This window comes from Anarrhichthys ocellatus, unplaced genomic scaffold, assembly GCF_004355925.1.
Source record: "Anarrhichthys ocellatus isolate YVR2014 unplaced genomic scaffold, GSC_Weel_1.0 scaffold26, whole genome shotgun sequence".
Lineage (NCBI taxonomy): Eukaryota > Metazoa > Chordata > Actinopteri > Perciformes > Anarhichadidae > Anarrhichthys > Anarrhichthys ocellatus.
In genome coordinates, this window is record NW_022280056.1 from 5,430,170 (window position 1) to 5,453,130 (window position 22,961).

Here is a 22,961-nt window from a genome sequence, read left to right on the forward strand (position 1 = left end):
ACACACACACACACACACACACACACACACACACACACACACACACAGAGGAACGTTGTATTGGAGGATTTAGCCGAAGCACAAGATGAAAAGCCTCTTTATGTATCGGTGCATTTTAAAGGTTCTGCTGACTTTTAGTTTCAGGGGTCAGAGACGAGATAAATCTACAGTACCAATCTGTAATTCAGCTGCGTCACAAGGCTTAGCTGAAATATCAAAGGGATTGTTAGAATTTTTTTTGGAGTGGGGTTGTATGAGGTGCTTCTCCACAGTCAGTGTATTACTACAGTAGAGTGTGATTGGAGGAACAGACAGGAGTAACCAGCACACGAGAAAATGTTCATCAGTCAGTGATCTCAGCTTAACTGTACGCTATATTTAGAATATTTTCATTGTTTTATCTCTTCAAAGACACAAGCTTCTTTGACAGAAACTAGTGCTGTAATGGATTGTTGTCGATCCCTGATCTAGAGAGAGATATACTGTATATATACGTATATATATATATATGACTTTAGAGCTGTTAAAATTATGTCTTATAGACCAGCCGCTAACAAGACCAAACAATAAAAATCTGTATCTGCCAATATGGATCAATGATTGGCAAATGGCATCAGAGGAACAAAAAAATGATCAAAGATATCTAAAAGTTATATTTGCTCCTTTTTTTATTTTGTGCTGATCCGATCTGTGACTCCGGTCCGTGATCCGATCTGAACCGTGACCTTTGTGATCTGTTAGACCACTAAATTTAGGGTTCACTTAAATTGATGGATTCTTTTAGGTGTCTGAAATACGTCCACATTGCTGGTTCTCCCGTCTGTTTCTCCAAACAACATCTACCGTAGTAAAACACTGACTATGGAGAAGAATCTCAAACAAAAGTGCAATCCCTGTAAATATGATACATTGGAAGATCCTCTTTGCCAAAGTAGGTCTCTGTTATTTCCTTGCGTTGGTATTAGAAAGCATGTTGACAATACAAAGCCTTGTCACAGAGTTATTGATGACTCATTCCCCGTTTGCTTTAATTCTACATCCACCACCAGCGGGATTCGACCTTCATACATCTGCCTCAGCTGTTTCACTGCCTTGATTAAAAACACGGGAGGCCGAAGCTCTTAAGCATTTGACCACGTACGTCGCTAACCCATCAAAGACATAAACCCTAAACTGTCCCGCTGCTGTCGCAGCTGAAACATTGAGCGAACGTCATTGGAAGGAATGTGGCAGATACCCTCTGCACAGTGGGGACTAACCAATTTATAAACATGATTTATGAGCCAGCTCCTACGTTACATGTAGGACACAGTACGTACAGCTCCGTACGCATGTGTGATGTGCTGTGGATTTCAGCAAGTGACCATGACTGGAAAAACAATCCCATGTTAACTATTCTGGAGATGCACCAAGCTGCTCTACAGCCCACCTGTTTATAACGCTTTCTAGAGGGGGAACTCTCGGCTCAAACAGGAAGTAGAACATGGGGAGAACTGCGCCACTCAGCCTCGTGCAGTAGCCAAATCTCTTGATAAGTTTATACACTACAATCAAGCCGAAAGGCTGTGACGCCTGGCAGGGATTACTGAGGGATTACAATATATTCACCCCACTGGGATTCCGTCACATGGTGGATCAGATCTCTGTGACAGGGGACCAGTGTGCAGCGATCCCTCAGGGCCACAAACACAACTGTGACAGATTTGACAAAGAGCCTAAGTCTGTCTGACAGCTCGACACAAACCGCTGTCTGGCTACAATGTGAATGTTAAACCGACGTGGAGCTCTGCCACCGTGTTGTTCCTCCCTCTACTTACCTTCCAGAGGGCAGGAAGCAAAGCAATTAGGGTTTTGGAAGAAATTAAGACAGTTTGGCCAAGAGTTACTGGTTGCAATCCAGTCCATTAGTGATGCAGTGTCGCACAGAGAAACTTGGATGTTCTTCAAAAGCTGACTTGGGGACTTTCAATCCCTGTGTAAATATAGACTTTTGCTGTTTGAATAATTCAAATGTCAGTTTCAAAACTAGAACAAGAAAAACTTCACGAAACAGCTTCAAATCACAATAATGACTCTATGGACGTCAATTAATCAGCATCTATGCAGAACTTCAGCAGATTACGTTTCAATGCTTCGGACCGCTGAAAACAAAAAAATTAAGCAACAGCTTCAAAAGTAATGTCATGAGAGGAAAAAATGAATAAGTAGATAAATCCTCTTGTTCTCCATTTGTTGCATTAAACACTGGACACCATCTGTTGGGTTGGATCGCGGAATACAACAGCAGCAGGGTGGCAGCTGCCACCCTAAGACGCAACAGCCTGGCCACAACCTCATGTCGCATGCCGACACACTCTAAAAACACTATTCTGGGCTCCGTTAATGGGCTCTTTCACTGTCTTAGTTTACAGGCGGGCAGGCCGGCACACTGAGCAGAGATGAAGCTAAAATGTCATTAATCAAAATAAGCCAACTTCAAACAAAAGACAGTTTGGAGGCCCGGGCAGCGGGGGATTACCCCGTATTATCACAACATTTCTGGGAAAAGGCAACAACTGGTCCTATGTATCTAACATGTCAATCCTTCTGCTGACCCCTCCCCACACTCTGACCCCTCCTCCAGGCAGTAGGTGACTGAGATGGGCGTTCGTCTAGGCTGCTTGAGCGACTCCCCGTGGTGGCCGCCGCCGCTGCTGCTGCTGCTGCTCCTGTTCTGCACCGTGCCCTTCTGTTCCGGCCGGCCCTTCGGGGTCCCCACGCCTTCTGTGAACGTGGCGGTGGTGTTCAGCGGCTCGGCCTACCAGACGGAGATCAAGGGGCGGCTGAGCCGGGAGAACTTCATGGACCTGCCCCTGGAGGTGAACCCCATCACCGTGCTGGTCAACAACACCAACCCGCGGGCGCTGCTCACCCGCATCTGCGACACCCTCTCCACCAACCGCGTCCATGGCGTGGTGTTCGAGGACAATGTTGGCTCGGAGGCTGTGGCGCAGATCTTGGACTTCATCTCCACCCAGACGGCTGTGCCCATCGTGGGCATTAGCGGAGGCTCTGCGGTCGTCCTGCCATACAAGGTCAGTGTGGTGGTTGAATCAGGGACGGGGAGAGCAGTAGTAAAGAACTAGACGAGGCTTGTGGGACCCACGTAGAATATCAAACATTTTCATGAATTTCAACAACTTGCATTAAAAAATGCCCCAAAAGTATATCTCAAGCTTTCATCCAGCACTGGAGTCTAAATCCCCCCAAAAATGCACAACACCACTTATAAGTCTGAGGAGCCTCAGTCTTCAGGCAACTTCTTATTGATATCATCCACAGTCAGCAACTTGCTGAAAGCTGTATGAAGTAATGAACACAATAAATGACGGGATGAATACAGATAATCAGCCGTTGAATAGCAGCAGTAGAGATGCCACCAGCAGCAGCAGTCTACCTCTGGGTTGTAAATCGCACGCCATTTTCCTAATGTTCAATGCTAAATGATTCACACGTTAACGGGGAAAAAACGAATGGCCTTTTCATCATTTCTCGCCATCATCCCGGTTTGTAACTGCTATAAATTCCTAGCTTTAGGAGACACAGGATGATGTGGAGCAACAGAGGCAGGTTATAAAATCTCCAGAGAGATCAATCCGACTGAAAGTATTGTTATACAGAAACATTATTCAATCACACTTCCATAATGAAGCAGGTCCTTCTCTTAGCATTAAGCAGTCTCATGTAAGAAGTATTCTGATCTTTCTAGAAATAAACCGATCCAACTTTTTCCCGATATATAGGTATATAGGTACCTGGGCTTTGGGTATCGGCCGATACTGAGTACCGATCAGATACCAGTGTTTGATCAATAAGCCGTGTGCCTCACTGAGTGGAAGAGATTGGGATCATTCTGTTATGTGTGGGGTAACATTTCCTAACTTTATAAAACTAAATTTATGTAAATTTACAGAATTGTTCTTAAAATAATAAATGGTGCACCAGGAACTTCGTAAAAAATCTTCAAAATCCGTCAAATTCTTCGGTATGATGCTTCTGGAGGTGCTTGATTAAGTTGGTTGAGTTATATTTTGTCGTGCTACCGCCGTCCCTCAAAACCTTTGCTTTGCAGATATTGCAATTAGCCGAAGAACGTGAAATACTTTCAAACAGCTGACATGTTTGTTGTTGATTCTCTCAGCTATGCGATCTTTTGCTATGTGATCTTCTCAATTTTGAGGTGAAAGTAATTCAGTAGCAAATATTTGCTAAAGTGAGAAGCACAAAATTTGATTTCTACCTCTTTTCTGAACTAGAGGAACAATATTTGAATTGATCTAACTACGAATCATCTGGTGGACTTTACAAGATGAGTGTCCAGGCTCATGGCAGAGAAACAAACCAAATTAATGTCATTTGAATTTGATTTTCAGATCTCGTTTTCGCCGATTTGTCGTCAGGTGTCGAGCGCTCCATACTTTCACTGAAGTGGTCGATATTTAAGGTATTCAATCATTCGGTTGAAACACAGCCTGCAGCAGATGCTGTGGTAATTACAACACCTCAGAGCAAAAATGAAACAATTCAGGGCACAGGAATATTTTCTGGGTACACAGTCAAATAATCACACAGAGGGCCACACGTACAGTCACTTTACTGCTAATTACATCTGCCATAGTCAGCATTAGGTAGATGGACAGCCACAATAAATGACTTAATGAATAATAAATATCAGAAACACCAATTTGCAATGGAATCCATTACAGTTGCACTAGGTTCAAGAAGCAAGGAATGGATTTGTAAAGGTTAAACACAAAACAGGAATCCCCCAAGTTCCTGTTCATTCTACAGTGAGATCAGGTTTGAATCTGTCACTCTATATAATCTGTATTCGATTTGTATGCAGCTACTGGAACTCTCAGGTGAGCTAAACAGCATGAGGGATGCTTGTGACACACACGAGCTATTAAACTGCTTTTAGAGTTGAAGCTGGAAGGTTTTAGCAGCAATGATCCATCTATAGGAGCACGATCAGCCACCACAATGGGCTCAGCCACAGAGACCAACTGTAATCCTTTCAGAATTGCTTTTTTTCTGCAGAAGACGACACGGAGCTCGATGTCACAAAACAACATCACATAGAGAAAAATACAGTTTGAAGCTGTGCAACAAGATTCTGCCAAATTATGATCTTTAGAGATTTAGGACAAAGTAGACGTTGCACATTAATAATAATTAAATTATCAAAATGTATTTATTAAATACTACATGTTTAACTTTGAAGAAATTACACACACAGAAGGCAACCTAGGAATAATTTCTAATTCAGAAATAAGTGTGAAAGAAACAAGCTTATTGTTATAAAAGCTATGAAACAGAAGGGGTCCAATAACAGACCCTTGTGAGACACCACAGGAATCTCACATCCCATCAAATGTCGACTCACTTATTGTAGTCGTAATTTAATGTTAGAGCAAATTGTACAGTAATTCATTGAGGCCATACTGAGACAAATCAATGCTCAAAACCTTAAACTACACCACAAGCATTCATTGTTGTTCAACGCAGTCTGAACTGGACCGACCACCTCAATAACAGCCACAACGGTAGAAAGACTTTGTTTGGTCTTCAGGTTTGAAGATTGAGATTTAAATTGTGGGAACAATTTTAATAAATTGGCAAATACTCGAGTAAGAGGTTTGATTATTGAAGAAAGACTTTGGTGACCAACATAAGCCTAACTTCATCATGGCCTTGGACTTTTTTAGCAGTATCAATGAACTCGTTAGAACTCTGAGGGGAAGGATAAAAACCTTTTTCAAATAATCAGAAATGATTTAACAACTTTGACACACTTTGAGTTGTGCATTTAGAATTAGATTATAGCTATTGTTTTGAATCTTGAGGCATTTTCTGTTTTCAGAGAAACAAGGAGACAATAGTAAGACTCGAGTAATTCCCTGAATTCATATGGCTTTGTAGACGGCTCCCCTGCATCCGTTTCAGAAAACATGGGTGGTCTTGCCATCAGCATCGCTTCTCCAGGGTAATCAAAGAGATGTCACTCAGCAGTTAATGCCTCCTGCTGCTCACTTACAGCAACTCAATCATAACACATTACAAAATAAACACATGTAATAAGAAACAACGGCAAAGGCTTGCAGCCATTAACATGAACTAATGAATGCGTTTCATCAGTAATTAGCCAGTGACGAATGACGAACGTTGAGACCATCAATATATGCTGTGTAGAGATTGTATTAAAGGTGCCTGACAGAACAGCGAGTGCATGCATTATTAATATGGACGCTCCCAGTTGGAAACCAACCGTAATCGTCTGCTACCCACTGAGGCACCAGGCCTCTGATTGACACGAACACCTTCCAGCCTCGCCTGATAATTTGATATTTTTTAAGCAAATTTCTTGTGATCATTGGTCCCCATGCAGTCAATGTTCCAGATGTGGTTTTGCATATTTTGTCTGAAAACATCCGTATATATCATCACAATTAAGATAAATCTGTATTTTGAAATTCCCATAGAACTTCTGTGTCACCATTGTAGTCCAAGCGGTCCCTCTTTCCTACAGAGCCGAGTAATAACAAATCACACTTTTAGTTTCTTTATGTGAGTTGATATAAATGTAACTGATTTTGTTAAATGGACGTATGATATTGTTTCATGTCGACTGCAGGCCACTGAATTAAATCAAAGTGGAATCACATCACAGCGGACTTGTCATATCAGTAAATATTGTATCATTATCCAAAGAATATAATATCATATCGTGATGAAACTTGTGATTTGCACGCCTCTTTAGAAAGTCACCTATTCATTCTTTAAGTTGTCTTTATTCATATTGAATTGCTGTGAATGTATCAATGTGCACATGACAGCTACTCGATGTACCAGGCACACAGAGATGAGTTTGTTCCAACCCTCTTTGAGTCGTCTTCTAAACAATCGGCGACGCCGCCCCGTCGATTGATTTATGGGACGCTGTCAAAGGTAGTCAACAAGGCGACGGAGCTCATTCATTCATCATAGATATCGCTGAGAGCCGAGGGGGTTTGATCTTTCTGAAAGTGACAGCATAAAATTAGGTGATAAACTGATTCCTGTCCTCGGGACATTCTAGTCTGTTGATCGGCAGCATCATCCTGTTTGTTTTCTATCCCAATGAGGACAAGAAAAGGAAACGATGGCGAGCAAACGCTCAGAGGGAATAATGTGAAGATGAAGAGATGAAGTATGAAGCAAAGTTTACTCCACTGACAACAGTATTCACTGATGCATCTCTAACGTTAGAACTCTAGCAGCCATATGTCAGATGGACAATAAATCAAAGCTACATTCTTCACTATTACCAGCAGATCAATCTTTTCTCACAGGTCTTTTGCTCAATGTGCAAACAGCAGATAAATCAATAGCAGTAATTACAGCTGACAGAAATGACAGAAAATGTTCGTTAAGCCCAAAGAAAAGCTGTTTTGAAAGTGACAATATGGCTGCTTCTTTGCCAGGAACACAACAGCACAGAGCTCCAGCAAGTATTTAGAACAAAGATTCACATCAGCATTTCTCTGCCCAAGGTAAACTATTTGGGTAATATTGGAGATAGAAGTGTTTTATGAAAGAAGCTGAATGCAGCATGAAAAAGCGAACACCAAAATGGACTATGAGGGTGATTACACGGCATATCAGTGAGACAAAGGGGTGGAGTTTTAACTGAAAGTCCTTCCTGGTGTAGCTTTGACACCAGAAGTGTTTGTGACAGTATGACTGGATTACTTCTCTGAACAAATAAACTCATGTAGTGGCATCCTTCAGGAGTAGTTAAACACTATAAGAGGTTGTTCTAAACTGCTTTATTCCTGAACAACTGTAGCACAAAATCCACTTGTTTCCTCATTATGCATTTAGCTCAATATCCTGACCCAAAATCCAAAGCATCCTTTGAAGCATTCATGGTGCGTTCTGACAGATCACATCCTCCGAGCCTCAGCCCCTGTCAAGTGGACAAAAATGTAAGTCAGACACCAGCAGAAACCTTGATTGTATTTGCAGGAACATGAGCCCGAGGCTTTTTCTCAAAACTAGAGCAGTGCCTTTTTTTTTTTTTTTCTCTGTCTGCCGTCGCTTCGTCCTGAACTCGCTTGTCTCTTCCTCCTCCTCCCGCTGCATTTTAAAAACCACTGGCACAGTTACAGCGTGTCTAGAGTGAGTCAGAGCAGAACAGAGCAGAAATACAAAGCACAAAGCAGGGGGGGTACATATGTTTGTGCAGCGCAAGTTAAACCACTCAGATGTCAGGCGGCGTGGTATGTCGTGGTATATTGTGACAAGAGAAATCATATATCAGCAAGTACAGTGTTAAAGGGGCAACCAGCGATTTTGAGTTGTTTCGAGTAAAGGAAGTGGAGGAAGTCCTTGACTTAATTAAGTGCTGTTACCAGGCGGCAACCTCCGGTTCTGAAGAGTGAAGACGATGCTTCATGTGTTCAATCTGCATTCTCTCTAGTGACCAGCAGGGGGCGACTCCTCTGGTTGTATAGAAGTCTATGAGAAAATGACTCTACTTCTCTCTTGATTTATTACCTCAGTAAACATTGTAAACATGAGTTTATGGTCTCAATCTCTAGTTTCAAGTCTTCTTCAATACATCATGATGTTCATTTAGTACATTATGGTCCATTTAGAGTCAAACAGACCATAAAGCAGGGGATGCTTTAGGGCGGGGCTACACGGTGATTGACAGGTAGAGACGTATACAGCATCTCTACATCACTCCTCCTCAGTCCAGATAATACATTTTTGTTTCTCTACATCATGTTAACATGGTGATTAAAAAAAATACATCAAACTGTGAGATATTTTAATTGGCTGGATCTTGACGGTTAACTAAAAGTGACTCAATCCTCAGTGAGTTCTCTTAATTTTCTCGTGTCAAATACAGACAGAACTTCCGAGCTTCATTTGCATACTATTTCAGTCCATCGACACGGTGTCATAATGTTGGGGTTTTTTTTGGAGAGGCAAACGACCAGAGAGTCGTGTGTCTGTTGCTGGTTGCCGTGCAGGATCTACGTGACGTCAGCAGCACAGGAAGGCGACGCCGGGGCGTTTCCTGCTGTGCGGCGGAGGCAGACATATGTCACCATACAGACCCATGGCCAGAAGTCTCTCTTTAGAGAGAACAGAGAGAGAGAGAGAGCGAGAGAGAGATGGTCATGTGACCTCGGGAACCGTACACCACTTTGTGTTCCATATCTTCAGCTCTGATTTAACCGACTGCCACAAACACAGTTACCGCAATACATCATCTCATTGTGGCTTCCATCTCTTGTTTCCTTGATGTATTCCACGTCCATCGTAAAGGCATCCCTCACCTGAGTCATTCACCTTCAGCTCTCCAGCGTGTTAGAGCAGGTAAACACTGCCGTTTGTGTGTTGAGCTTAGTTTATACTCGCTTGGTGTGAACACGTGAATTTTTGTGACATGGCACGCGCGATCACGTGACTGTGACAAAAAGTTTACTAATAAAAACAATATGTACACGTCTAGGGATTATACAAAGAAGGCCAATTCTTTTTGAGACGTTTTAGAAACAGGAGGTCTTAAAAATCCTCATTTGAGTAAATATTTTGCAGCCAAATTAAATTGTTTATGGGATATTAAACCTTTGTTTCTTTATAATGCTTTTCATATTTGACTTTTTTCTTTAAAGGGCTTGTACAAAGGTAATAAAGTATCCCATGAATATGAGATAAGATAAGATAATCCTTTATTCGTCCCACCGCGGGGAAATTTGTCTCAGGAAAGAGACATCAGTAAAAAACAAGAAAATAAAAACAAAACAAGTACATTAAATAGTCAGAAAGTAAAGGTATAATAAATAAATAAATCACAATTTTTGTCAGTTTCACCTACAGTCTCTGGGCATATCTATGAGTTACACTCGTTGTCTTTTTGAATCTTCACAGTTCATTCTGTTTGTACGCGCTCTGGTGTTTGGGAGAATAATGCAGCGCAGAGAGTAGACGCCTCCGATCATGTCCGCGGAGGCTCGCGTCCCGGCGCCACTACAGAACTAAAGCAAATCTTTAGTCCCGTTTTGGTGTCAGTGACGTACAAACAGCTGTGGTTCAGAGATAATCACTGCTTTACACTTTCATCTTCCTCCAACTCAGACCAGCTTCAAAGCATCTCAATAATCTTCTGGCTGCAAAAACATTCTCTCAGCAGGTCGTTGCAAGATTTTCAGCTTGACAAGAATGTTTAAAGGGTTAAAAAGTGAAAGTTGACCGCGAAGACGAAACGCGGTGTTTCTGCATCCGTGTGTGTGTGTAAACAGTTCTTGTGTATATTTTACCCTGGTGGATGTAATCTCAGCCTTGAGAAGCTAAGCTCTCCACTCAATGGCGGTAATCTTCTTTGGGACTGTGGACTATTACAGCGAGCTTCTGTGGACGACACTGTGGAAGTACAGCTTACCGCCTGAACAGAGAGTCATGGTTGATACTCATTTACATCCACCCAGGCCATAATCTAACATTGTTATTACATTGTTATTACATATGTCATTATGATCACCCACCTCTTGACATGTGAATCATCTTTCTGGGTTTTAATAAGTGAGGCAAATAATTAAAACATCATATAGTAACTACAGTTCCTGACAGATCCCAGACCAAAGACCAAAATCTTTTTCGGACGACACGTCTGCAAGAATCTAACCCCGAACACCAAAAACACATTCTGGAATATTCATCTTCAAAATATTTGCAGCCTTTAGAGTGGACACGGTCTAGACCGGACTCTTTATTTTATTCAAAGTTCAAAGGTTTGAAGTCTGTTGCACCTTTAACCACACCCAGCAGTGATGTCACAGTGCACCGACACACCCTGCAGTACACTTCGACATCATACGAGCACCTAGACCGCTGGAGGTCTGCAGAAACAAGAGTTCCTTTAAGTATGTAGAGTTTAGTGACTAAAGCGTGAGAAGCATTCATCATGTTGATGCTACAAAGACAGGAGACAGAACTATTGGAGGGAGATCAGGGAAGAAGTGGGATGCAGCCCGGAGGAGGCTGTGATTACGGGACTTTTTTTTTTTGCCCCACTTTTCAAGTGTGGCGGTTGGAACGGGTACAAACATGTTTGCCTTCAGATGTGTCTGGATAACACATCACAGGAGCCTGCTGGACTCTTAGAAAAAGCACTGGAGGGGAATTCATATTACATCCCAGCGTGACTGTTTCTGTTTCATTCCCTTCCAGCATATGCTCTGGACAGTAACCGCACGAGCTCTGCACGCTGACAGGCCGGTTGTGACTTCAGGCTTTTGAGCCCGCCGGTAATGCCCCGGGCTCATTGTGGGCCGCGCTATCAGTCTGCTCTCTGCTAATTGAGCTGTTGAGATTTTGGCGCTTTAACTCCGACCGACCCTCGGGCTACTAAGTATGTACGAGGCATTCAGCAAACACGTGCATAAACACACTCACAGCTGCACGTGCTACACTCTGTGACGCCTCGGCAACCTGTCGGGGGGGACGAAGCTGACGCAGGAATGAGGGAATAACGCTGGCAGACTTGCTGTGGGACAGTGAGGGGAAGGAGGGAACATTAGTAGATTTATAGGATCCTCTCAAGCTGCTCCGTGACTAACCTGCATAAGATCCCTGCAACTAAGTGTGGATGTACGCAGCCGGCCGGCCTCCACTGCAGTCTAATCCACAGCAGGTCCCTTACACTGAGCTGAGACCAGTTTCTAGTAAAGACGCTGATGACCGTCAGAAACGTAGGAGAACAGGCAATTTAGGAAGGAACGTTACGAGCTTTGGGTTTTAATCTAATGAATTAAAAAGGCCAAATATATCATAACCGCTGTCCCACTTACAGTGTTATTACAATATATTACTTCTTTGTTGTTTTCATAGTGGTTGACCCTCTGAACCCCAAGCAGTTTTGGGGCATTTTTGTTGTGCTCCTGTCACTCTTTTTAACATATTGTAATATAAACGTCCTGCACCTCTATGGAAACAGCACAATCATGGCTAGAAGCAGAGAGAACTCAAACATGTCTCTTGTACACATTAACACAGTTATGATGCCGTAAATCATAAGAAAGAAAGGTGAATTTCTTATTAAATATATATCCATATTTATTTATATATCCAACATTTTTTAAAGCGCCCACAAGTGTTACCAATGTTGGGGAGAAACGGGAGGCTCTGCATATATATTGGGCTGTTCATATTACTACAACCCTTTACTTGCAGCCTCTCAGTTCAGATGAAGTTTTACTGAATTCAATCATGACTTCATAGTTGAGCTGAGAATTTAACGTATTTTACAGAATCTGGTTAAAGCAAACTGTTTATTTGGGACACAATTTTAAATCAGACATGTAGAACAAAATGTTTTTAATGAAATATCACAATTTTGAAGCTTCCATTTGGTTGCTTTTTCGTCCCACATGATGTGTTCAAGGACCTGGAATTGGCTTCTGTTTAGATAAACTATGCTTTAAATAAAAAGAAAACCCTCTCATATATAGCTACCTCACTGTTTGAGGATATGAGAAGAGAAGCGAGAGCAAACAAAGGCTGTGACAAGTGAAACGAGGCGAGAGGAAAAAAGAACATGTTTTTGGGGGCGGTACAGTCGGAGGCACAGAGCCCCCGGATTCAGCCGTGACGTCTGAAATGGTAAGCTGCTCATACATCACAAGACCACTGAACTTCCTTCAAGGACAGAGAGGAGACAGGCTGAGTAAGACCACAGTCTCAGGATACACGAGCCGTCCAATCCTCAGGGGGGAGTGGTTTGTCCCCAGAGAGGGAGAGGGGTCAGGAGGGGGCCACAGAACAATATCAGCTCGACTGAGCAAGAGAAAGAGCTTTTTACAACATCACCTCAGAGTCAAAACTTCTACTTGAGAACGATCAGAGGCAACAACGCAGAATCAAGTCCTCTAATAGAATAACAAAGCTCTTATCCGCCACATAATCTTATAATTTACACCCTCACTCACAGTAACCTCATGCTAACGAGTCGCGAGTTTAGCGACGATGTTTGCAGAGCAGCAGTGAAGACGAGGCGCAGTAATTGGAATCTGCTGAAGAATCAATAATCTCTGTTGAAAGTAATGGCTGCACACGCAGAGTCGCAATCAATCCGTCAACCTCACATTAAGTGCGATACCTCGGTATAACTACTGCGCAGGCCGGCCTCATAGCAACACTTATACATCTACATTTGATTTCAGCTTTCTATGCAATTACACGTGTTAATAAGTCATCGATGACGTTTGATTTCACATCACCTTTACATTTGATGAATTAATAAACTCTGGTAATAAGTTGCTAATCACTCGATTTTTGTTTTGCAGCTCCTCTCCAAAACTATTTCTTTATATTTTGTGCTTTCAGTCTTCAGCATTTCTTTGTCCAAACAACGTGACCCACGAGGCAAAGTAAAGTGCACTGTTCAGGTTTGGTTTCAGTGGTGATTCATTGATTTTAAACCGTTGCAGACAGCACCTTTAAAGGGTAACTCAATACTAAATCAAAGGCAACAAAAACTGCTGCTGCGCCGTTTTCCACCTGGCACCTTTGGCCGCACCCCAATCAGTGATGTCACAGCAGGTGTAACGTCTTTGACAAACAGTTGGAAAAACTTCACGACGCCTGAAGCTTTACTTCCCCCAAAGTGCTTTTTTGAAAGAAGTAACACACCCTGCAAGAGATGCTATAAAGTACGTTTCCCCTCAACATGCTCATTTCTCTCTCGAGGTCATTGCGTTTGCAGAAAAGACAGATGAAACGCGCAGCGCAGCGCAGCGCTGGCCACAGTGATAGTGCCATCCCTCTGAATTTGCAAGTGTGGATGACGGCCGGTGTTTGCGCGGCAAAAGGAGGACGTGTGAGTTTAAGTGATGAATGGGTCCGCAGCTCCTGGAAGAGCAGAATAAAGCAGAACCACTTAACTCCCGTCAGGGCCGTACTACAGACCCTACTGCTCGGGCAACCCACTTCTCTCTGAGTGATCTGTGTAGAGTCTGTGTGTTCCCTTCACGGGGACAGAAGAGGGTCCTCCAGAGACCCTCCAGAGATCCTGCTGCACATCATACAAACTGAATTAAGATGCGTTAACCCTCTGAACTAAAAGCAGTTTTGGGGCGTTCTTTGCTCCTTTCTCTAAACGTGCAGCACCTCTATGGAAACAGAACCATCATGAGTAGAAGCAGAGAGAACTAAAACATGTCTCTTGTGCTGTATGACACAGTTATGATGCCATAAATCATAAAAAAGTAAGAAATGCATGTTGAATTTATTTGATAATTTACTTTACAAAAATGTAAAAACAATATAATCTATATGTACATTGTTCCAAGTGACCACAAGTGTTACCAATGTTTAAAATAAGTACAATACTATATGTACTAAACTATTTACATGTTTACAACCTCTCCTCTCACCTCTCCTCTCTCCGTTGTGTTCACTTCCTGAAGTTCAGTCAAAGTTTCTCAGCAGAATCAAACATGGCTTCATAGTTGTTCTGATAAGTGCAGAATTTACAGGATTTTATTGGAGCAAATGAGACGTAGAATAAAATGTTTTTTTAGGAAATCTCACAACTTTAGGCTTCTTTTAAGCATTTCTTTCTGACAGAATCACACGATGTGTTGGGAGACCGTCGGAAAGATGAAAATGAAGATGAAGAGTTTTGGCAATTGTTTAAAAAAAACATGCTTTTCAATCCCGGCGACGGGTTTTGGGGTTCTTCCTCGTTATTCTGGCGCAAATTGCGTGCAGTTGGTTAACTAACCGTAAAGGTCTTCATGTATTATTCACCTCCTCATGATGATGTTTTCCTCTTCATACAGGGTGAGGGCTCCAACTTCCTCCAGCTGGGCTCCTCCATCGAGCAGCAGATCAACGGCATGTTCAAGGTGATGGAGGAGTACAACTGGGACAGCTTCGTGGTCATAACCAGCCTGTACCCGGGCTACGAAACCTACGTGGATTACGTTAAGTCCTTCAGCGACACCAGCTACTTCATATGGGACCTGCAGGACGTGCTGACCTTCGACATGTCCGCCGACGGCATGAACGACGTCCGGGCGCGGAGGCTGCTGCAGCAGATCGACGCCCAGGTGCTGCTGGTCTACTGCTCCCACGAAGAGGCCCAGTACCTGTTCAGCATGGCGGCCGAGTCCAGGCTGGTGGGGCCGGGCTACATCTGGATTATCCCCAGCCTGGCGGTGGGGAACCCGGACATTACCCCACCTGAGAGCTTCCCCGTGGGGCTCATCAGCATCATCACGGACCGGTGGAGGATGAGCCTGAGGAAGAGGGTGCGGGACGGCGTGGCCATTGTGGTGAAAGGTGTGCAGAGCTTTCAGAAACAGAGGGGCTTTGTTCCCGAGGGCCAGAGCGACTGTCTCAACCCCGTCAAGCCAACTGCTGCAAACAACACTCTGTTCAGGTGCGCTTCAGTTCCGATATCCACCGTTTTATACGTTTATTTCATCATATTTCAGTAGGAAGCTTCCTTGTTTCCTGTTTCTTGGGATCCTGCTTGTTCTCATCTTGTTACGTTAATTTCCACAGCACCAATTCACAAGTGAAAGAAAAACATTTAGAATTTGTGACTAGTATTTTTTCTCCACTTATCCAAATCCCTTCTGATTTCATTCATTTTTTAATAAGCCTACATTTTCCTTTTTAGACATCTAAGTTCGGCTATCGGGCAAGTGGCTGAAAAAAATCTTAATATCAAGCCTCGCAGTATATCATCCAATGAAAGTAGTGATTGTGACCGGCTAATTCCTGGACAGATGTTTCACATTTAAAGCCATCAGGCAGCTCAAAGGGCACCATCACTTTCTTTCCGAGTAAGCTCTACAGATAACAAAAAGCAGGAAGTGTTTTACCGACAGTAACTTTAAAGAAACGACAAAGAAGAGGCGGCTGGAAACATATTCACTGCACAGAAATATTTTGGTATAAAAAGCAAATTTAAAGAGAGAAACTTGCAGCAGCAGATTGGCGAATTTGACTTCTGTAGTAATTTACATTTTGTTGAATTTACAGCTATTACAAGAGACGTAATTCCACCACTTCAATTAACTTTCCCCCAGCATGCTCAGCCTTTATTTACACCATTACTTAAACACCACTGTGGACTCACAGTACATTGTTTCTGTGGAGTTCTTCAGAGTGTTTACATTGTGTAGACGCTCGTCTTTATAAAGGATTTTCCATGTTTGATAGCAGTAAGACATTCATTTCTTTGTATTTACACACGCATCGGCACACACAATGCATGATGCATGATAAAGTGAGAAGAGAGCTCGTGGCCAGTGATGGTTCTCTTGGCAAAGAATGCACTCGCATTTAGAAAAATGCCCACTGGGGCCACTTGAAGACAGTGCTCATAAATGACATTAGTGAGTTAGAGAGTGGAGGCTCCCACCACGGAGACAACTTTGCAGTGACTTGTGGGTAATGGTGCTAATGGAGAGCGTGAGATATGAACCCCCGTGGCTTTGCACTCATCTCATGTGTACTTTACAGTGTCTCGTTTGTTGTGCTTAAAGATAAACTGGACACTAAGGATAATACTTTCATTTTAAATTGAACCCCCAAGTATAATGAAAAAGCACTCAATGTGACCAACTGTTCCTGCAGCTGTGCAAGATGAGACCAAGCCAACGAAAAGACTCTTCTATGGATGCTCCACTACGGCAGAAATCTGGAGCACGATTATTTAACTCCATTACTCAGTGACTTTAGAAATATCATGCGTTCAGTCAACTTGAATAAAACTGTAGATTTGTTCTTGAACTTCTAATAAAGTCTCTCTCTTCATCATCTCGGCTTGAGCTGAATAAACATGTTGTACATCGTAAAGTGAAATGCATCAGTCTGGTGCACTGCGAGAGCAAAGTTTAAGAGGCTAGATCTATGAAGTGTTCTTGTAAACAATTGTGTGCTCTAGCAAACAGTTTAGTCATGAACACATGATTGATGAATGAGATGTGAATGCTGATGAGACGGGAAACAAAGCCATCTCCCACCTGAGCTCGCTCAGGCCCTTAAACGAGCTCAGGTGGGTCGACGGCATCGCCATCGACCCAATGTTGACTGTCAGTGTGCAACCTGCAGCTCCTCCGTGTCTGATGCTTTGTATGCCCGACAACCTCCTTTGTGCCAACGTGCCACGACTTCTGCTTCTCAGGAGACAGACATCAGCTGAACGTCCACAAGAGGTCACCTCTCAGGAAAACATGTGTTTGAACAAACAACTAATCCTGCTGTCCGAGTCTTTTTTAGTGTTTCGATTTATATCAGCAGCATATTATTTGCATAACTTTTGTTTGGGAAAGGCATCATTCTGTCTGATGTTCAGGGATCATATGGGTTTAAGTATTCTCTTCAATTCCTGATATATCATAAAGACACATCAGAAACGGATCTGGATCTGTGGAACCGGCAAAAAGAGGTCAAGAGTTTAATTATGCATGACTTCCCATCTGTTTGGTGATGTGAAAACGTTTTATAGCGACTGTCACACTTTTCCCAAACTGTGTCCTCTGCCGTCTTTGTCCTCCTGTCCACAGCGATGTATCTCTCGGAGACTGCGAGGTGATTTAGCGGTGACGGGGTCGGGTGGTTGGCGGAGACGACAAATGAGGGCGGGGCTTCTCCCGACTCAAACCCTGCCCAGAAAGAGCAATCTGACGCCATCTGTGCCACGGAGCAAATCCTAAATGTTTTAATCAGCAAAGGAAGAGCCAGGAAAAAAAAAACCTGCTCGGGCCTCAGCGTTCATATGGACCAAGGTCATTCAAGGAGATTGGGAGTGTGTGGAGTGTAGATGTGTGTCGTCGGACACTTCTTTTGCATTATGAAACGTCACTCTCCCTCTCGTGTCTGAAGTACATCTTTTCCTTTTGGAGTCCGTTCAGAGCTGTAGGGGAGACAACTGCTCCTTTAGTAAACCCACAGCGAGCATGGAGAAAACATTATCTCGGGCTTTGATACTGTACAACCCTCCTTTTCCTTTTGGACTTCTCCAAACCCAGCAGCCATGATGTGAGCAGCAGCAACGTGAAGGTCGGCGAGACAGAACAAAGCACTTTCCGTTAACTTCATAGTCAGTCACTTCAGTCATTTCTTCTCTTTGCAGCCACATCAAACGCTAACATCCCCCGCGGTTCTCAGATTTGTCCTCAATTGATCGGAGACTCTTTCTTTTTTGTCAAACGAGCTTCTGGTAATGAGTCAGCTCACCTGTTAATGGGATTACTGCACATTACCAGATTAAATAGGCTTTTCACACAGACAGAGCCGAAGGCTATTCTCCTCCCAGCGGGCTTTCATCACCTCTGCTGGAGCGTCGGCTGAAGTGAGAGAGAGGAGGTCTGATGGGATGCGAGTGATGACACGGTGGAATCGCAGGAGATAGCTCTTCTCTTCACACCGCAGAAGCTGTCAGAAAGAAACCTCGTGTTCCTGTTGTGACAACGCAGCTTTCTGCTCGATGACGACGCATTTGTGACATCAGCCAAATAGTGCAATTTGTTGCATTCTGGCAATAATTTGTATCCGTACTTAAGTCATTGAAAGTATAAAATCTTATACCGTTTGAATTTAAATAGCATTCATGAAAGCATGCTGTAATGATGGAGTCGTATTTCTCTACTTGAAACGTGTCCTTAACTGTCTGAACTATCCAACTATCTTTTAGAATAAACATAACACAGAAACATCTGTACTTATCTTTATCAACTTTAAAAGCAGCCAGAATCTACGTCAGTAAGAGACGGACAGGAGGAAGGACGTAGCATTCTGCCCACTGGCGACTTTGGTAAACTACTTTCATTAAAAGGGACATTTCAAACAATTCTTTATCGCACTGTACGAACACTGAATACTCTGTTTTCACAGTACAACTAACACACTGCCATGTGCATAATATCTGAGTAACGTTTATTTTGGATCTGCATTCATCACAATCCCTCTGACATCCAACACCTTTAGTGCAATCTGAGCAACTGTCTGCCACGAATCTTTGCATGTGAATTATTAATTAAGAGGAAAGTGTATCGATATGTTCTTACACTCCTGTTATGTGACAGTAAGATCAACATCACTGGGTTTTGCACTGTTGGTCACACAAAACAACCTGTTGATGGGCGTTTTTCAGTGATTTTGGACGGTATTTCTCACTGATCATCTTTCTCTCTGGGCTTTGTTTGTCTGCAGGCACATGTTGAATGTAACCTGGGAGCACAACGACTTCTCCTTCAACAGCAACGGCTACCTGGTGAATCCAGCCATGATCATTATCACTCTGGACCGAGAGAGACAGTGGGACAAGGTGAGCTCTTTCATCTTGTTGTCTATACTAGCCGCTGTTGTGCAGTTCAATTCTGAACTTCATCATTCTACTCCTGCCGACATGCGGAGGAAGCGATCTGTTATTGGAGCGATTGGCGTGATCAGCCCTACGGAGCGGGCATGTGAAGTCACGGCAATGTACACAAAACACAAAACAAGAACTCTCCTTTTACTCATCAATGCTTATTTTGTTCTGCACAACTATTGTGAAGTTCACAAAGAAACCCAGTGTACGTGAATAGTCAGAAACGTGTTAGTGAGGATGTCGCCTAAATGTATTTAGTGAATGCATTAACACCATGATGCAACTTGTAGAATGAGAAAAACAGAAGCGCTATTCTGCTGTCACAGTGCATCTTCCTCTGCATAGTGATTTCATACACCGCTGGGTTCTCTGTAAAGAGTCCACCGATACCAGCCAACTACTTCATGAAGTATAGTGTTCTGATCACACCCACAGTGCTACCTTTCACACACACACACACACACACACACACACCTCTGTCACTTACTCCTACTCACCCCCATCCCTTCAAAAAGATATTAAAAGAAAGCCCACACACACACATTGATCTGGTAACGTTGCTGCAGCAGCGTGCGGCCTCATTGACTCGTCTGGAGATTGAAACTTGAATTTAACCACAGGATGTGTGGCGTGGACGTCAGACTGGAGGGAGCTGACTTCCTCCACTGGCTGAAGAGACGTGTTTATTTAAACATCACGCTTCAAAGTAAACAGCCGCAGGCGCTTCAAAAGCTAATTACGTTATATTTATGTTTACGGGTGCGCCTTCCTGTTAATTTCCAATATGCCGTCAAGGCTGTGAGCTAATGAGAAGCGATTTGGTTTTGGAAGCAGACACGAGACAATTTGAATTAATACAGCAGCTGCTCCAATTGCAGTCAACGTTATGTGGGTCGTTCACAATATTGTAAGATATCATTTTATGCTGAATCGGACAGATTTTGAAGAAGTTATGAACGATTGTTGAACACACTGAACACAGAGCCGCTATGGTTTCCATTAACATGTAGTTTAAAAGTGAATGTCCAGCTAATTAAAGAGTGGCGTCGGTGTGTCGGCTCTGCCTTTCAGGTCAACATTCTCTCTGTTCAGTAAACCCAGCTGTCATCGCCAAACTCTGCTGTTCCAACAAAGCCGCTCAGCTTCTGTTGTTTTTGGCCGACTTTGTCATACGACCGCTACCGGTGTTCTGCACCGAAGAGTAACGATAGCGAGGGTCCCGTTGAGAACGTTACAGCTGTGAACGTAGTTTGTTTGTTTGTGAATTAAGTGCAATTCCTCAAGACCCAAGTTAAGTTCCTGTTACTGAATTAAGTGGCTCATTTAAGGTGGGCTGACCTTTAAGGTGGACCAGCTATTCTTCTTAAAACGACAACCTACTCCTCTGAGTTTTGCTCAGCATTTTTTAAATAATCTTGTTATTTTTCATTTCCATGACAAATTGTCAAATCACTTGAAGAAATCATTGTTTAGTCCATAAAAATATCATGAAATAGTATCACAAGTTGAGACAAACCTGGGAATGTCTTGTTGTTTTGTATATTTTGTTCAACTAATGGTCCAAAAGCCAAAGATATTCAGTTTACAATGAAATAGAGAGAAAGGCTTCACACTCCACATTTAAAAGCTTGAACCAGAAACTGCTGAAAACTAATCATTTAACTAATTTCAAATTTGAAATCTGGGGGCCTTGGGGGCGCTGTTGGACTCTCATAGAGGCGCTGAAAAGAATATATATAACGTTTATTTTATCTACCAACAATTGTGCACCGCACATCACTGTGTGGCATCGACAATGGAGACCATCTTGAATCAATCAATCAGCTACAGCAACAGTTTGCAGAGTTCAGGTAACAAACATTGATCACCTTCAAACGAAAAGCCTTCTTTCTTTCTCCGCTCTTTTGTTTCCCCGATGAGCTGCTTTTCCTTTATAAACGCAGACAAAAGCAGTCGTGTCTTCCACTTTTCTTAAAGGCCTCCCCGTCCTGGCTGTTGGATGACGCACACGTTGAAGGGCTTTTGTCCTCAACCGCAACACTCCCCGTAGATCAGGGAGGCTTCTAACCATCTTAACATCCGGGTCATCTGTGCTATCGAAGACAAAACAAGTACAACAACATGGATTGTCTTCGTCAGTGTCTTGAGAAAAGGTTTAGTGATACAGACAAAGGCTTTGGTTGAGGGTGGCGTTAGGGATGCCCCCCGACACCTGGTTCTAAATGAGTAAAACCCAGAGTCATGATAAGGTCCTGAGTTATCGGTTCTGCTATCGGTACTTTCTTAGTTACATAGTGAGACGTCCTCTCTCTGTCTCTTTGTCTCTTTGTCTCTCTGTCTCTTTGTCTCTCTGTCTCTCTGTCTCTTTGTCTCTTTGTCTCTCTGTCTCTCTGTCTCTTTGTCTCTCTGTCTCTTTGTCTCTTTGTCTCTCTGTCTCTTTGTCTCTTTGTCTCTCTGTCTCTYTGTCTCTTTGTCTCTTTGTCTCTCTGTCTCTTTGTCTCCGGCTCAGTACAGCGTGAGACTCACATCATGRTCAGAGAGAAGGACACATTGTAGAACTCTGGTCGTCTCAAACACAATAAAACCCTCACAAGTGAGTTCATCACAACATGTGACCAACAAGCAGAACATCAGTCTGTCGGTGGAGCAGCCGTCACGTAATGGTAGTGATGTCATACGTTAGTGATGTCATACGGGTGTGATCACAAGTACAGGATCATCAATGAAAGATAATCACTGGGATCATAGATTAGCTGAGAACGTAGTTTAAAGATTTGGGAACTTCTTGTCTTGCTGCTCAAGAAAGACTGTTTGTTTACATACAAATGAATCATGTTTTTTATTGATAAGAGCATCGATGAGGAACCAAACCGATAAGCAGTATTGATAAGAGTACGAGTATCGATAAATCCTAACGATACCCGTAGTCAGTGTAAGCTCTTGTCCAATCAGAAACCCTTTCACAGACTTCCTGTCATGACTCAGGACTCGAGTCCAGAGCTGAAGGTAAATGTGTCCTCTCATTCACCTAGCTGACCTTTAAATAAACCTTTTCATGGGAGGAGAACTCATTTCTCTCACTCCTTTTAGAGCACAGCGTTCATGCTCATTTCAAAAAAAATAAATAAAAAAGTCGTGTTCGGCGATAGCTTTTCTGTGCTTAACTTTCTGGAGCCTCTGGGCTCTTTTTTTACTCTCAGAGATGAAAATCAATTCCATCTTCTGATTGCCTTTTTCTTTTTTTGCCAGCCTCGTCATTGTACACTATTCTCTGTTACGTTCGTGCATCACCCATGTATATACCTCGCATTATATTTTTTTAAACTTAACACCATTTCAATGCTCTTTATCTAATGCAGTCCTGAGTAACTTGCTACTTCTGGAGAGTCATTATTGAGCGGCTTCTCCGACTTCTTCCCCCGAATCTAAAACGTCAAGGTAACTCTGGGAGATGGAGGGGAGAGCGTGACAAAAGAGAGTAAGGGAGAAGAAGCTGGGGGGGGGGGGGGGGGGGGGGGGGGGGGGGGGGGGGGGTGGGGGG

General features: G+C 43.0%; 1 protein-coding gene across 2 annotated transcripts in view; it reads left to right on the forward strand.

Moving 5' to 3' along the window:
- grin2ca (glutamate receptor, ionotropic, N-methyl D-aspartate 2Ca) overlaps window positions 1-22,961 on the forward strand; it is a 64,410-nt gene that overhangs the window by 17,224 nt on the left and 24,225 nt on the right. The window contains exons 2-4 of one of the 2 annotated variants that reach the window (XM_031861878.1): window positions 2,628-3,074; window positions 14,874-15,475; window positions 19,261-19,375. In XM_031861878.1, the coding sequence (XP_031717738.1) occupies window positions 2,640-3,074; window positions 14,874-15,475; window positions 19,261-19,375 (1,152 nt within the window). In that variant the 5' untranslated portion in view covers window positions 2,628-2,639. Of the gene's footprint in view, window positions 1-2,623; window positions 3,075-14,873; window positions 15,476-19,260; window positions 19,376-22,961 lie in introns of both variants that reach the window. The other variant, XM_031861877.1, reaches the window with a different exon arrangement.